General features: G+C 38.5%; 2 protein-coding genes across 3 annotated transcripts; both read right to left on the reverse strand.

The window, feature by feature from the left end:
• Window positions 1-123: 123 nt before the first annotated feature.
• LOC105564290 (intraflagellar transport protein 81 homolog) lies at window positions 124-4527 on the reverse strand. Its single transcript, XM_012016561.1, has 13 exons — window positions 4185-4527; window positions 3973-4121; window positions 3032-3143; window positions 2789-2905; window positions 2657-2716; window positions 2386-2538; window positions 2005-2283; window positions 1529-1846; window positions 1313-1454; window positions 871-1019; window positions 733-813; window positions 493-659; window positions 124-370 (listed from the first exon to the last, which is right to left on the reverse strand). The coding sequence occupies exons 1-13, from the start codon at window positions 4506-4508 to the stop codon at window positions 274-276; spliced, it is 2148 nt and encodes a 715-aa protein (XP_011871951.1). The 5' UTR covers window positions 4509-4527; the 3' UTR covers window positions 124-273.
• A 173-nt stretch (window positions 4528-4700) lies between these two features.
• On the reverse strand, window positions 4701-16021 carry LOC105564288 (zinc finger FYVE domain-containing protein 9). 2 transcript variants are annotated; one of them, XM_012016560.1, is made up of 16 exons: window positions 15394-16021; window positions 14158-14382; window positions 12376-14052; window positions 11812-12041; window positions 11551-11650; window positions 11097-11176; window positions 9535-9709; window positions 8368-8586; window positions 8158-8280; window positions 7922-8086; window positions 7643-7802; window positions 7097-7512; window positions 6788-7031; window positions 6435-6555; window positions 6188-6349; window positions 4701-6104 (listed from the first exon to the last, which is right to left on the reverse strand). In XM_012016560.1, exons 1-16 carry the CDS (start codon window positions 15449-15451, stop codon window positions 5949-5951), a joined length of 4311 nt encoding a protein of 1436 aa, XP_011871950.1. In that variant the 5' UTR covers window positions 15452-16021; the 3' UTR covers window positions 4701-5948. The 2 variants fall into 2 exon arrangements, with proteins under 2 accessions (XP_011871950.1, XP_011871949.1); XM_012016559.1 differs by having other exon boundaries at window positions 12376-14382.
• Window positions 16022-16786: the final 765 nt, after the last annotated feature.

Below are 16786 nucleotides of genomic sequence, written 5' to 3' on the forward strand. Positions count from 1 at the left end.
TTCCAGACTGGTAGAGGTCGTCGTTTAAACGGTCACGGTAAAAGGATGATGTCAGGTCTTAATCTTGAATTCAATTTTGTTAAATCTTGAAGAAAATCTCATACGCATCGTAAAAAACACAGATTATTCATTTGCAGTTTTCACTGTACATTGTATATATTTTTAACATATATTGTATGTATTTTCTATATTTAAAATATTTAATCAAGAAACTTATAAATGTTTAGCTTTCTAGTAAAAATATGCGTGACAAATATTACATAAATATTAATATTATTGCAACACAAGAGTTTCAGCGCCTCCTCTCCGTACGACTATGCCATCGGTCTGTTTACTTTCTGCTGCATAATCAATTTTACAAGAAAAGATTCTGAAACGTGCAAACATTTTATTAATATTCATCAAAAATTATTCTAAACTTTTTGCTATTAAGTTGTAGAATACTTGTAAATCAATACACATTTTTAAACATACATCTGGAATATTACTTACGATATGATATTATTCCATTGTTGCGTTTTATTCTCGTACTGCACAGTGTGCTCTTTTATCCTCTCTTGTTCCTTGTTCAAATTTTTTGCAATTTCTTCTTCTGTCGCAATCGTATTTTGTAATTCCCGTTTTAATGTTCGCCCTACGTTGTTAATATCTTTTTTGGTCTAAAAGAAAGAAATATTATTGCAAATGAATTGAGTATAACGATAGATATTATTTCTGAGATTTTATATTTACTTTTGCTTCGTTACTTAGCCTTTCTTCGGTAATCTTTATTTTTGCAATTTTTTGTTGTAATTGTTTTTTATCTTTGGCATCCTACAATACAATATTAGTTTTATATGGATAACATTGTTCTCGATATATAAATTTTACCTGCAGCACTTTATCCTTTAGCCGTTTTGTTTCGGACAGCAAATCGCTCGTCGTATTTTTCATGGTCGTTTCTACTGTGTTGTGACTTTTACATGCTTTTTGATACCTCTCGTCAGTATCACGTGCCGTATGCCGTAATGACTTCATATCTACGCACATAAGAGACATGCATAATTACTGTACATAAATAACAAATCTACAATGGATTGAATAATGTACTTATTTATATAGAATAATTAAAAAATGTATGTGTTTGATATGTTTTACTATTTAGGCAGCATTACAATAAAAACAAATCTGTTTGACATACTGTACGAAAACGTGATTAATTTCTTTCTTGATATTAAAATTCAGTACGACTACAGGAAACAGGAATCTTAAGATTTGGCAATGCAGATAAACATTATTTGATGTTGCTTTACAAAATGAGCTTTGTTATTACCTTTTATAATCGGAGCAAGATTGGTTCGCAGAGCCAATATCGAATGAGACAATTGAGTATTCGTCGCTAATGCACTATCTAGCGTATAATTTTCCGGAATTGTTACTTTAGATGCAATGTTCGTTGAGTAAGACTGAGTTATCTGAAATCGTAATACAAAGCGCGTAACACACACATATTAAGCAGATCTGAGAGATTGTGCGTGTTCCGAGCTACCTGTCCATCTAGAATAGCCACTGTTCGATTCAGTACACCACTCTCTGCTTTTAGACCAGCTGCCTCCGCTTTGCAACGCTTATACAATGTACCTTTAGTCTTTAAACGATTAATATACTTTTTCAGTTCCTCTGCTCTAGGTATTGATGTCTCCAATAAAGCTCGCGAGTGATCCTGTTTCTCTTTTAATCGCGATTGTAATTCCTCCAAGGAACTCTCAATCTTTTCCAAGCGTTCAAGAGCGTTCCGCTTCATATTCCCGACAGCAGCAGCTTGCTGCCTGAACGGTCCCATTTTATCGATATCATTTTTAGATATCTAAAAATCAAGAAACGAATGAGACTCGCCGCACAACAATTTATTATCAATTGAGACGGGAAACTTATAGTCAACCCAACTGGCTAGTTATTTAATTAGTTTATTATACAATATTATCAAATAAATCCTCAAAACGCGTTACAATGCCGCATACTCACTTTCGACTCCACCAAATCTTGTATGTCCTTTAATATCGCATCTAAATCGTTTCTCATGGTCATAATTTTATCCGGGCCCAAATAAGAATAATCCTTGACTATCGACAACGCTCTCATCCGATTCTTCTTTGCGTTTAACTCAGACGGAAGCTTCTCATTCACAATCGCCGATTGTACCGTCACTTCCTCCGTCAGATGTTGGATTAATATTTGTGGTGTGAGCCCGGTACTATCGCGTTTCAAAGCGTACAACTCGCGTTCGACTCGTTGAAGGGAGCTCTGGATGTGCGCGAGAATAAGGTCGCAGGGAGAGTAAAAGCAGTTAAACGCGAGAAGCTATAGTTTCCTAAGAAATTTATAGTTTTGCATAAAGGAATATACTTGTAAATCGGAGATAGTGTCTTCCTCTTGTTCCTTCTGTGACATTAGGTCGCGTTCCTTGTCCCTTTCCGTTCGTAACAATCTGCAGACGTCTAGTAAATGCAGCGCAGGCTCAGCCTTCGACTTGATCTTGCCGATACGTGCTGTCACTGCCTGCGTTTATGACAAAAAAAAGGATGTCAACGAATCGGGACTTGTGCTATCTCGAATTGGCGCTACATGGAATATTTTTATACATGTAGCTAAGATTACAGAAATATTTGTTACATACTTCCTTTTCCTTTGCCATTGCTTGTAGATCCGTTGCGAGCTCGGCAGCAGTTTCGACATTCTGCGTGAATGGGAGGAAAAAGTTTTCACTATTCGTGTAGGGAAACGAGAGAGAAACGAAAGAAACACATACCTTCTTTCCTACTTCCCTTTCCTTATGAACTGTCTTAAATCTGTCGACGAGGGACGAGTACTGCTCGTATAAAAGGGATATTTCCGAATCTCCCAGATACTCGGATGGAATTTCAACCTAAAATAAGAATAGCATTTCGGCTTCAGGAATTTATGCTAGTCGGTTTTCTTTTTCATTCATTATGTGATTTAATATGCAAAGGCACATTTAATGTATGCTCGCGAGGCAATTTCAATATCTTACCTTGACGAGAAACTGTGATAGATACGCTCTTTTCTGAACTACGTCGATATGCGTCAAGAGCCACGTTAATATAGGATGGATAATTTCGATGTCACCTCGAACTAAACCTTGTCTAAATGGAAGATAACGTTACAAGTACCCAGGAAAAAGTTTTCCATATAATTATTCTTCTTATTATTTTGTTAATATACGAATAAAGATCATAAAAGAGAAGGCAAACATATTCAGTAAATATACATATATAATAAAATAAATCAAGAAAATACAGAAAAATTTACAGGACACAATTGCAAGAGACTATTACACTGTTCAACAAAAATTATTTTCTTTCAAACACAAGAACGAGAATAGTTGCTTTTCCTAGTTTTTTGTGTGCTAAAACTAAAAACAGATTTTGCAAAATATCTGCTACAAAGTTTATCGATACAATACCAGTGAAAATGTGACAAAAGAGTGAGAACAAGAGTCCATAGGCAAATGGCCCCATTTTTTTTCCAAATTCCAAAACCGAGTTGGAGTGAGGCCAATTTTGTTCTCACTCTTTACTTATTGTTAGCAGAAAATGACGGCAAATTTTGCTCGATTTCTGTTGGCAATATGCCATCAGATTATATAATCAGTAGGTTTTGATAACATAACACGAGCTTTATGCGGACGCATTTAGTGTCAATCTGCCAATCTACTCGAATCTAGTAGCATACATTTTGCTTTCCACGAAATAAGACACCAGCTTCAAATATATTCATAAGTGTGGCTGACGTTTCTGATCCATTATGCTTCATTATTCTCAGAAGTAAACTTATTTTCAAAAATATATAAAAATCTACTTTTACTGTCCTCCACTTTCATTTGTGTCGTTTATATAACTTTTTGAGGAGAGTCAACAGAATGAGAAAAATAAAATAGCATTTTGCTCAAAGTATCCGAACTCTTATTATCACCTAAATGTCAGGGGATCCACATCGGGCTGGTAATTAAGTACTCGAAGGGCTGTTAAAATATATATTGAATTTTCTTCTGGCGAATCCAATTTAATATCGGCGTCAGAAACGTCTTGCTGCTGTATCTTGAGTAGAACGCTGCATAATATCTGCGAGAAAAAAAATGGAACATTTTTCGAAAGTGTCGCGATGACAAAATAGCGAAGAGATACCTGCAACAAATCCTCAGCGTTTAAAGCGTTGAATCCGATCAGGTTGTAATTTCGTCCTAATAATTTATTTACTTCCGTCACAATAAATTTCACGTTTTCGCTCATGATGAGGTTTGCCCGCAGCAAATCTCGCGGGTGTCTTTCCAAAAGCGCGCTTTGAACTTGCCAAACACTTGTATAACTCTGTGATATGCTATAAACACGTAATAATAAATGATCAAATGACCAACGTCCAAAGCGACAGGCGTTATAGCTTCGGTTGCCCCGACAACAACGTATCAACACAGTATTGATATATGATATATTCGTTTGTAGCGCATACATTCAATATTTTTCAATGTCAAATGCATAAGGAGTAAAGGATGTACCTTTTGTGCACGTAATAATACAAACAATAAACTCACAATTATAACAAAATACTTTTATTAACATTGTTATGTACCAATGTGTTAATAGCGCGCCGATATCTCATTGTTCAATCAGAATCGAGTAATAAAATGTCTCGCTATAATATGAATTGTATATATAGCTAACAGGTTTATTATAACAATAAATACAATAATACATAATTACATTATAGTAGTGTTACAAGCTGTCCTCATACCCCAAAAAACCTTGCTATAAAAGAGAGTTAGTGGAGAATTATATCAATGGGGAAAGAACTGATTTTTGCGAACACACATTTGCAATATGTATGTTCGTATTCGGCAATTTTTCTGCAATCTAATTATTGGTAATTGTTAGTAATTGTCAATTAAACACTCATTTGTTTTATAAGAAATTTTTATGAAAACGTCGCAGGTTATTTCTGCATGTAAAGTGATCACCCTATACCTCGTAAAACAATCGAGAAAGGACAGATACATATTTACATTAACAAAGATTATATAGTGTAACCTGCGTAAGTCTTTGGCAATAAACATTCTACATATTATTCAACGTAACTGTATTAATTGAGGCTGACTGATCTGATTGATTACGATTGATATCGAATAAATGTGTACTTATCATGAGCTTCCTAAAATACATATCACTACGCACACGTGCGCGCGCGCCAACAGATCTATACATATGTGTATATAAATGATTTATCCAAAATAATGTTAATTTTTTTTCCTGTGATAAAATTAATGGTACTTGTCTTACGTATAAATTTGAGGCTTTTAAAGTTAAGCAAGAAACATATCTCTACGGTTAATAAAACTTCAATGAAATATTAATAATCTGAATGCAATATTAATGCAAAATCCACTACTGTGTATTACCTTATCTTTCTATGAGAGAGAAGATGTTCTTCTCGTAACTCACGATACACATATTTGCATTACATTACCACTCATTCCTATGTATGAGATTATTTGAGAAACAAAAAATACAACGTAAAATTTTTGAGAGAATAGACATTGGAAGTTTCTGTCACGGCACAGTGCTATTACTGTTTCTCTTCTTGATTCTTGACTTACATTTGTAATGCGGTTTTATGCACATCGTTGAATATTTCACGATAAAATAAAAAATGTTTCATTTACAATCTTAATAAATAGCAAATAATAAGGATAACGTCTTAATAAATAGACAAATCGAAAATCTCATAAATTATAAAACAAGGTATATATACAATAAAAAGTAACATACAGATCATATAATCACTGCACCACGATGTTCAGTGCAATTGCACGTCTTCCCAGTTGAATGAAAGTTATTATCCTTAAGACATCACCGGTTAAAATATGCGGATGTAATATCTTATATATCCTTTTTCTTTTAATCCTCAAGCACATAAAATATCAATTCAAGTACTGTATATGCATCTTGACTACTTTGTACAGCTTTATGTAAAACTTGAATTAATTCATTGTCTAAACTTTTCATATATATTGGCGGTAGTTTTGTACCTTCACTTCCAGCTTCGTAGCCCACCTATATATATATATGTAAATTTAACATTAAATACAGTTCTAATGGCACAAAGTGAATTGTATAAACCAGAGAGCTATATTTACATTATCTGGATGAATTGTTGTCCGTACGCCGAGCTTTGTTAAACCCGCTGTTGCTAGAAGATCCAGCAATTTAACTAGTGCTGCACATGTCGCTTTTGCTATGCTGCCAGATAGTTTGTTTATATCCACAGGATCGTTCACGCCACTCGAATGATCATCTGACTTTTGTAATAATATTACTTTACTTTAATCTAACTTATACATATGTATTTAAAATAATGCTACTTCTCTGTAATGATATACATACTTTTATAATGAATACTTCTGTCCAACGTATGAATCGGGTTGCACCTTTATAATCAATGCCATTATGTACTCTAATAGATGGTATACCGTCCATTAATTGGCCATCAATAGGACTTTTAACACTGATAATAAAAGATCGCTATTTATTTAATGTGTTCAATATTAAGACAGGGAAAAGAATTCATGATATACAATATTATTAAAAATATATTAATATAGATCATAGTTCTCATTTGAAAAATTCGTGAAAGAAAGAAGCAAAAGAGGGAGGAAAAGATATGGAAGGAATAAACGTCGGCAAATTTTGTGCAAATATTTCAAATATAATAATTAAAATTTATCGGAAGAATTTACCCCAGATTGAACAGCGTGTCGTTATCGACCCACTTAATGTTTACAGTCTCGTCCGGCTCCGATGCCCCCTGGCGTCCGCAACCAATTGAGAAATCCTGCATATTTTTTAGAGCAGCTTTCAAAGCTTCCATTTTTTCTGGCATTATTTCCACCATTAATCCATCCTCAACGATACTGGACTTGGCAGAAAGTCCCATTGAGGATTTTAGAGCACCATTGATGACGATGAAACTGGCGCCAGTTACTATACAAGAGAAAAATAATGTTCTTTACACGTCGTCATCAGAACTCTTTTATCTACAAACCCACCTGTTCTTGGTTTGTTGTGAATGTTTATCGCTTGCGTTTGATAACTGCTTTCATCGCCGGTATTCGTTTGTATGCAAACTAAATGTGAATCCGCGGTTATGCTAAAGTTCGAGGCATAAGCTAAAACATGATCGTTGGAATTATGAAGTCCTTTTATAACTTGATCGTATCGATTCCTGGGGAACATAACATCTGTTGTACGATTTTTGAGGTGAATTGTTAAGCCCCTCACTCCTGGCAAAGTATAGCCGAAATTTCTAAAATCCGCTAATACTTTCATGACAGTGTGTCCAATTTCGAAATATAGCGCATTTCGAAAACGCACTGACACCAATGGACAAGGATAATAACGATATTCTGCCCCGAGACGTAAAAGAAGCCTTAATGGGAATACTTTGGCCCATGGAGTTTCCCACCTAAAATAACCAAAAGCCAATTTTCATATGTGGAACATCATGAAAAATATTCAGATAATCACGGCAGATGTACACAACACAGAACTAAATATTCAGAATCACAATAGGTGCAAAATTTCATTATATTCACCTGTGAACCAAAAGTCCAATCAAGAAAGGTGCAGGCGGTAAAATAATCTTTTGCAAGCACTGCAATGTCTGGCGAATAAAAAGAAATCCCGCATGCTCGCGTGAGCCCAACAGGTTGGTACCTTGGTACACCGAGAAACCGAGTTCCGTCATTGTATTACCTGGAAATACAAACACGGTAGAAATAATTTGTTGCAATATAACGTACGAATGTGCACTGTTATTAAGGTATCAACTGAATCTATATAATTAGCGTATATACATATACCAGATGTTATACCTTTAATAGCTTCGAGATATAATTGATTGATGTATATCAGAAGGTCCTTTGGAATCCGTGTTTCATCCGGCAGAACCTCGACTAACAAAATAACTTCGTCCTGACCAATACAAGCAAGTCCTCTCGACGTCACATTCCAGCAGATCTTGTTTACGCAGCAATTTACTGCAGATTATATAAATGAAAACGTCAAGTTTCTTACAAATATATCGACCTCATAATTTCTGTATACTTACAATTAGTTATTTTCACATATGCATAGAGATTCCGATTAATCGCGAACATTACCGACGGTTCGCATTCGTTTTTCAGCGTTTTATAGAGCACATCTTCGTCCATAGGTGGATGGTACGTAATTTCTGATTACAGTAAAGAGAAAAAGAATGAGTGAAAAAAATATGAATGAATTGCTACAACTATGAATACTTTTAATATAATATCCTTACGGCCTTTGTGTATTGTAACAGTCGGAGGCAATAAGTTAGGATCATGTGGTATATAACTATTGGTCGTATTGTCTAGAGGAGGATGATGTTGCCTTCTCGTTACAGTGTCCGTCAACGCAGATCCCGATGGAAAAATCCGTTTATTTCCCGGCTTGCGGTACGGTGGCTTTGGGTCCCAACACGTGTCTAGCTCTGTCAGGTCACAGCCAGGCCTTATTCCTGTGTTTTAGTTATAGGTGCGTAAAAATAAAACAAACAGGAGAGGCTGGGGAAGGGGGAGTTGACAACGTACTGACATGTTCCAGAGAGGCAGAAATAAAACAATAATTTCACGTTGGGCATATTGGATTAATAATTTTACAAAGGACGTATTGGACAAAGGAATAACAGAAACGAGACAAAACGAAAAAAAATATAATGCAGCAGGTAAAACGATGTGTGTACGACTTAGAAAATAATTGTATATTCGATTGTACCTTTAAGAAATAGCAACCGATATGTGTGTATAACACATAATCAAGAAATTTGATATTTTTCAATCGCCGGGCAGGATCTTATGCCTAATATATAATAGATTATATATATTTGCTTCACTTAATGCACCGATTTTTCTCGTACGATCTTGAAACGTAGTCTTCAGCCAAAGCTAAAAATTGGTGTACAATAATGACAATGAACATCTTATGAATCTTTCCTCTTTCATCTTCTACATTTATTGCGAGGTTTATCATGTCGGTCATGACACTAATTTGAATCTCTATTTTCCAGAACGATGGACTCAAGTTCCAACACATCTAGCTCTATCTTAACGGCGTGTTATTATTCTCCTATTAAGATCCAAAAGCATTTCGGCATAAGATCTCGCCTAGTGATTGAAATGCCAAACTTATTTATTCTGTAAAATAATTGTATATAACCATAACAAACTATGTATATTATACGGCAAGTTCAAACGTAAAAAATCTGCAATGTGTTACGTTCATGAATTTACAATAAATTGTAGCAATATGTAAGTCTGCACAATATGCAATTTAAGGTATATATACTTATTATAAGATTACTTTAGAATTACTTAGCATTAGTGAGAGAGAAAAAGAGAAAGAGAAGACGAAACGGAGAATTAAGAACACCAATAACATTGCTGAATCGTAAACAATAGTTACCTACCGTCACTGAACATTACAGATTTCTGTCCTTCTGCACGATGTTTCGAGCCCTCTCTCTTAAGAACGCCCACGGGTACCATCACCGTCGGTGGTGGCGGCATACCGCCGGCTAACTGTTGCAAGGGTGGTATGGTTGAACAGTACTCCATGGGATTATTTGGATTAGGCTGTCTCCCCTATAACCATTTGTCGAATACTTCTAACATCGACATTTGTTCAATTGTTCAGCAAACACATTTATTAGTCAGACATACAAGAAGAAATATGATTATTCTCTTTCGGTGTTTTTTTCTCTACAGTAAACGTTGGTAAACGGACTCCCCATTGTTCTAAAAGAGATTAGAAGAATCGAAGTTCGTAGATATTTTTAGCGTTAAAAAGTAATTGAGAACAGAATCGACGAGAACTTTAAATTTAATTGTTTTAAATATTTTAAGCACTTGTTGCTATTTATGTGAGTATCACTTTTGCTTTCTAGTGCTTACGACAATGACACGATCAGATCTTATCATTTAATTTTATTGATTAATATATTAACGTAATTTAATTCAATTATACAGCATGCACTTCGTTTTCGTTGCACTCGCCATGTGTTTGCTGGACTCCACTCACGATAATCGTGATACAAAGCAGACTATATTTTATCGCATAATAGCTCTGACAAAACATGCTTTACTTTTGTAACAACATGCATACTCTGCTAAAAGACAAATAAAATGTGTTTAAAACCCAAGAAAAGCTATAAATCATGTACTACTACAATGTAACTCAACACAAAATATATATTGCAAACACTAAGGACATTTATAATTGATAATAATCTGCATATTTCCTTATCTTAAAGAACTGATCATCTTAGTTAAATAGTCATGTTATCAGTACTATAAAACTACCGAAAGTATATGTATTTGTTCAAATATTCAAGCGCGAATTAATGCATTTTCTTTGTCAACATGATTTTAAATCATGTTAACAAAGAAACTCCATTACTAAATATACTGTACCAAATAATGAAATGCAGAATAAAGACGTTCAAGCAATTATATTACGTGAACTTGTACAAGATTATCCGTAAAATGTCGTATTAAAAAAGAAAATTCTATTTGTACTATATCTATTTAAAAAAGAATTATCTGACAGAGCACTTCTAATCCAACGCAAATATACATTCTGAACATTCCCTATCAAAATAAAAACAATATAATTTCTATATTAAAGTCTCGATTATCAACATATTTGTTAATCTGTTTTCGATATACATAAATTGTCTGCACAAGTAAAGCATAAGATTCAAACAGAAGTATTCAACAAGTTGTTATAGGTATTTAATTAGGCTTATATTAATGTTCATGTAATGCTTAAAAAGTTAGTATTATATCGGTGGAATTCAATGGGCGAAATCATAAAAGTGATTTGTTAATAATAAGTGAATTTAAATAGCTTCTTTCGAGCTTCGTTAACAAACGGGCAATTCCTTCACGGAGGCTTTTATAGCTGTTCCTACAGCTACAGTTGCACTACAGCTGTTGATAAAAGAAATCAATCCACAAATAAATAACATACCTGTACTGAGTTAACATCGCTACAGTCGGTATACGAATTATAGCCGGCCGACCAATCACCCATTCCTTGTTCGCTCTCTGCTGAAAAATGCAAACACATGGGATTTTTTGTACAACATAAAGCGCTGTTACACGGCACCTTTAATCCGGTTTAGTAACATCTGCAGTTGTAAAACTGGTCAATCACAGTCATTTCATTCCTCAGAGGAACAATTGTGACCGGCCAGTTTTAAAAGTACGGATGTTATTAAACTCGATTAAGGGTGCCGTGTAAACGGTACTCATAAATTCATTGTCATTTGCTTGATTTAACAGTGTCAAAAAAGAATTTACTGTAAGTTATCCATACAAGAATCTCAAAATGATTATCTTGAAAGTACACATACCCCACTGTGTCTTAAGATGGCGATCATATATTGAAACATATTCTGTATATCAAGATTGTTTCTTCTTACCTTTTGTGAGTAGATGATAACACGGAGCGCAAACACGGGAATCGACATGTACCTGGTATTCCAATCTGTATTTCATGTTGCAACACTTGTTACATAGTACCTGCGAAATGTGTTGCAAATTTAAATATTTGGTCGCCACAAAAAAAAAGAGAAGCTAATTCAACGTTTAGAAAGAAAAAGTTAATGAAATCATAAACGATGTATCCATCAATGGGACAACTAAACAGCAGGGTTTTCTTAAACTCGTCAGCAAATACGTACCTTACCGCAGGCACGACAATGGTGACGCCTTTTAAGTACAGTAAACTTAGCGTCGCACAACATACAACTAGACGCGTCGCTATCCGGAATCCAAAACGGAGGCTGTTTTCCCAATACTATGTTCCATTCGCCTAAAGAATTATCAGAAACATCCGAAGCGCCGCGGTCTTCGTCAACAGTGCCACTGATTTCCGCTGGGTGTTCCGGCTCTTGTACAACACTCGAGGATTCTGTTACAACATTATTTGTTACTCGCTATGAAAATCAAAGCTGCAGGCTCTTAAGGTCTATCCAGACAAATTGCGCAGATGCCTAAGCATATACATAAAAAAAATTGATTGGTCTATTTCCTGTGTGCATTTATGGCCCAATCAGATTCTTTATGCATACATTTATCTCACGTAGCATGCAACGTTGGTAAAACGTATGGTAAAATTTCAAAAAGCTCTCATAAAATTCATCAAAGTACCACATTGTCCCGCGAGTTTCAGGATAAATTTTCAAACAAATTCTCCCCGTGCATGACAAAGGGGATATAAAAGATTGAACGTTAAAGAGTCATACCCGAATGCGAGTCATTTTTGTTATGCGTCAATACAATGTCCAGTGTCTGGGGACGGGTGGGTTTCTCGGCTTCCTGATCGTCTTCCCTCGTATGAGGGACCACACAAGCATCGCTGACCTTAGACACAGTCTCCATCTTGGAGATCTCCTCGCTGTCACACGCGCCAGCCTCACGCACGGCGTTCCTGTTACTCTCGGTGGTATCTTGGCAATGCACTTTGTCAGGCTCCTCTTTGTTCTCGGACGAACTTAACGAAATACCACTACTGTTTTCCTGCGGCGGAGCGTCTCTATTAGAATCTTGGTGTAATCTCTGCGTCGTGTCGTTATCGCACACCTGTTCCCCAAGACTTTCGAACTTGGACGCGACCCTCTCTTGAACGACAGCGACACCAGGTGCGGCTTGCAAGGTGCTCTCTTGCGTCGCTACATCTTGACCCACCGCCTCGATCAGATGAGTGTCTCTCGTCGTTTCGTCCAGCTCGTTACTTCGTACGTCCCTCAGTTGATCGCTCTTCTCATTTAAAGCGTCCCTCACTGTATTGATACACTTTACATCCGTTACAGCCTCGTTACACGCGTCCGCGTTATAATCAATCACGGGGAACTTTTTCGTCCTCTCCTGAAACTCCTCCTGCGGAACTATCTTCGGTAGTTCGCCTATCATAATCTTCTCGAATATCGGCGCCTCGTTAACGTTCTCGTCGTCCCGCTGACAGTGGCCCGCGCTCTTCTCACCGTCGCCTCGCGACTCGCCGCGCGGCTGCGACGGCCAAGCATTATCCGAGAGCGGCACGTTTTCCGTCTTGGAGCTCTCTTCCTTCTCTAACTCTAGCAAATACTGGTTCAGTTCTTCCTCGGAAAAATCATCGCTGGTATCGGTTGTATGCGTCATACGTACGCTCGAGAAAACGCTGCACTTGGCGGCTCCTACGCCCGTATCGTGACTCTCGCTGCTCATCGCGGTCTTATCTAACTTTGCGGCAGCCTCAGCTGTGCTCTCCTTATTCTCGAGCGCGTACTCGTCGACGGGATCTCGGCCGTCCAAGTCCGACTGCCTTTGTTCGCTGACGATACTATCGGACTTTTCTTTAAACGCGTCGCTAGCCGTGACCTTCTTATCAACGTCGTCTTTATTACTAGACAGTCTCGCGTCTATTGTAACGTTATTGTGTATTTGCGAGATGGCCGTGTTCGAAACCGGGATCACGGCGCCGCTGTTCTCCTCAGGCTGTATCGGAGAGAAATGATAAAACATAACGTTCTGCTTCGCATTATCCTGTTTGCCGCTGGTCTCGACGTTGCCGAACGTACCCAACTCCACCGGCAAGATCATCTTTGTGATTTCGACAGTCGTGTCGGCTACATTCGTCGTACCCTTCTCTATCGGTACTGAACGTTCGTTAATCGCCACGTCTCTGCTCGACCTAAAATCCCTCTCCGCCGCATCGTCCGCGGACCTATTGGACAAATCGTCCACCTCCTCCAACATAGGCTCGACGTAGCTCAAGCTTCCCGTGGGAGCGTTGATATACTCGTTCAAACTGTTAAACACGTTGCTGATGCTAGGCTTGAAGTTTGGCTGGTTCAGCTTCTTGTCGTACCTGTCGCCGTCCGTCGAGTCGCTCGCCGCGCTCTGCTGCTTCTGCATCGGGCTCTGTGATATGTCGCCGTACGCTGAAGACACTCGGTCAGGGTCAAAAGTATGAACACATGATTTCTGCCCGGTCGTGACGTCGCCGACACGCTCGTGCGTATAGAAATGATTCACGGGGTCTTTACCGTCCGATATAAATACTATGTTCTTCTCGGCCAGCGTGTACTTGGAGTCGACGTCCGTCGGCCGGACGTCCCTGTACTTCTCCACCGGCGGCACCACGTCGATCGTCACGGCTCTCTCGGGACTGAAGCTGTACATTTTCGGTGGCACAGACTCGCTGGCACGCTTCTCCACGGTTGACGCGTCGATCGTAGAGGTTGCGACTGACGCTATCTGCTCCGCGCAATCTGCAAACATAATCGAACGGAGTTTCACGTCGCCAACTGAACTTCTAGGCCTGGGACTCGATCGTGAATCCTTTCTTCTAGCGTCAACTCGTGAAAGTCGATAAATTTCGTTCAATTTCACTATTTGTCAGTACAATTTTTCACCTTACACGAGTTCACGCTGGAGGAAAAGATTCATGACCGAGCGGCTGGTCAATGATGCGTTGTTAGACATCAGAGCTACATGTCGATTCATTTTCTTCCTGAGCGTTCAGGATGACTTGTACACAATAATGTAGTTTTTCGCGCGACTTTCGACATATAAATTTATTTGAAAGATAATTTTACGGGAAAATACGAGGGGGAAACCACTGAGGGCATTGCGTTGTGCAGATTTGCGGCATTGCCGGACATTACTAGGCATTTTTTGGGCATTATAAAGATAAAATAAGGTAAAATAAGATAATAAGATAAAGTAATGCCCACCGGGCATTGGTGTACAAGATTTTGGTCAGCGATTTCCCCCTTGTGAAAATACCTCTGCCCTAAAAGGATTCCTGAGCTCTCGTTCAAGTTTCTAATTCTTAATTATACTTGCTTCAATTACAAAGAGAAAGTAAGAAATACCTAGAACGATATATTGTTTAAATTCAGACTTTTCTAATAAAAATTCCTGTAACTTATTCGGGTATAAACTCGTTCAAGTATTCTCTCCTACTCAAATACAAACAAATGCAGAAAATTGTATCCTTCGTTCGAGTTTACGTCACGTAATTTTAACTGTACCCTTAGAAAGAGACCAAGAGTGAACTAAGTTAAAGTTAAGCGACGTTGGTGCACCCAGATCTAAGGTTCATATTCTGAATCCTCTTTTGTCGACGAAAGTACCACCAAAATTGGCTTCGAAGGATTCGTCGTTGGCTGAAAAGACCTTTCGCAGGCTCTTCTATCGACAAAAGAGGACTCGGAACACGGGTCGCGGAGTGTACAAAGGGTCCTGCCGAGGACTCGTCCGGGCAGGAAGACTCGTACCTTCGTTGAACTCAAAGTCATTGAGGACTTTGTCCAAGTCGATCATGAACTTCTCCATGGCGCGCACCCAGCTGTGCGTCTACGCTAAATAAACTCAACAAACAGCTCTGCCCGACTCTCCGCCAGCCTTATACGCGATTCCATTAATGTTAATTGATATCGATAACCTCCATGATCGAAGTAGAGCTCGCGATGCACGAACGACACGGAGCGCGACGCGAATCGGCACGATTTCACGGCTGTTAAACCTCGGCGGGTTGACGCATGTTCCTGGAATCCTTGCTCCGATCCTCAATTGCCTGAACGCGAGAAAACAGGTTGCGCCGATCGCTCCGCGTCAGACGCGACGTACGCGTGACTCAGGCTCGTTCCGCTCGACAGTTGTCGAACACGACGATCCCCGAGGCATGACACTCGCGTCTTCGAAATCCCCGATCTTGTTCCAACCGATCTACAAAGCGATACGATCGGCTCGACCGTGTCGCGTAATATCCTCTCGCGTACTCGCGTATGACAGAACTGTCATTTCACGCGAGGCAGGCGCGAGAAACGGTAATGGATAGATAAGGAGCTATTAGGGGAGAATTGTTAAAAACATCTCTTCGCCTTTTTCCCTCGATCCCGTGCGCCGTAGTAAACGGCGGACGAGTCGGGTGATTCGTCGAGCCTGACGGCGCGCGCCAATCAGATTTCATTACGACTTGCGGTTGGAAACGAGCTTGTGCCAATCACGGTCAAGTATGAGTAGGATACGCGGCTGTGATTAGTCAATTTCTCAAGGCTCAAACCAACGGCACACGATACTATTTTTCCTACTGGATTGCTTACGAGAGCCAATCAGGATGCAGAATTTTCGTGTGCTGTAGGCTTTAAGCGGGGAGCACACACTTTTGCATAAGTGCATAAGCATATGCATAACAAATATGATTGGTCTATAAGCAAGTGCATAAGGAAATGGACCAATCAAATTCGTTATATATATGCATATATGCATATGTTTATGCACTTATGTAAAAGTATGTGCTCCCCGCTTTAGGATTTAAATCTCTATTGTAGACTGGGACTAAGGCTGAAATCACATGGTGCAGAATAGAGCTGCGGAATAGAACGTGCGTCATAGAAGCAACCAATCAGAGCCAGACATTTCCGTCACTCGTTGATACGGCAAAGCTCTGATTGCCTGTTTCTATAAGTCCCAGTCTACAATAGATGATTTAAGCCCTAAGCTTTAGGCCGGGTCTACAATAGGTGTAGTAAGCCTTAAGTCCCAGTCTACAATAGATGATTTAAGCCCTAAGCTTTAAGAAATTGGCCAATCACGGTCAAGTATGAGAAGAATGCGCGACTGTGATTAGTCAATTTCTTAAGGCTTAGGGCTTAAATCTCTATTGGA

The sequence above is a fragment of the Vollenhovia emeryi genome, unplaced genomic scaffold, assembly GCF_000949405.1.
Source record: "Vollenhovia emeryi isolate VEMERY1.0 unplaced genomic scaffold, V.emery_V1.0 DF939167.1, whole genome shotgun sequence".
Lineage (NCBI taxonomy): Eukaryota > Metazoa > Arthropoda > Insecta > Hymenoptera > Formicidae > Vollenhovia > Vollenhovia emeryi.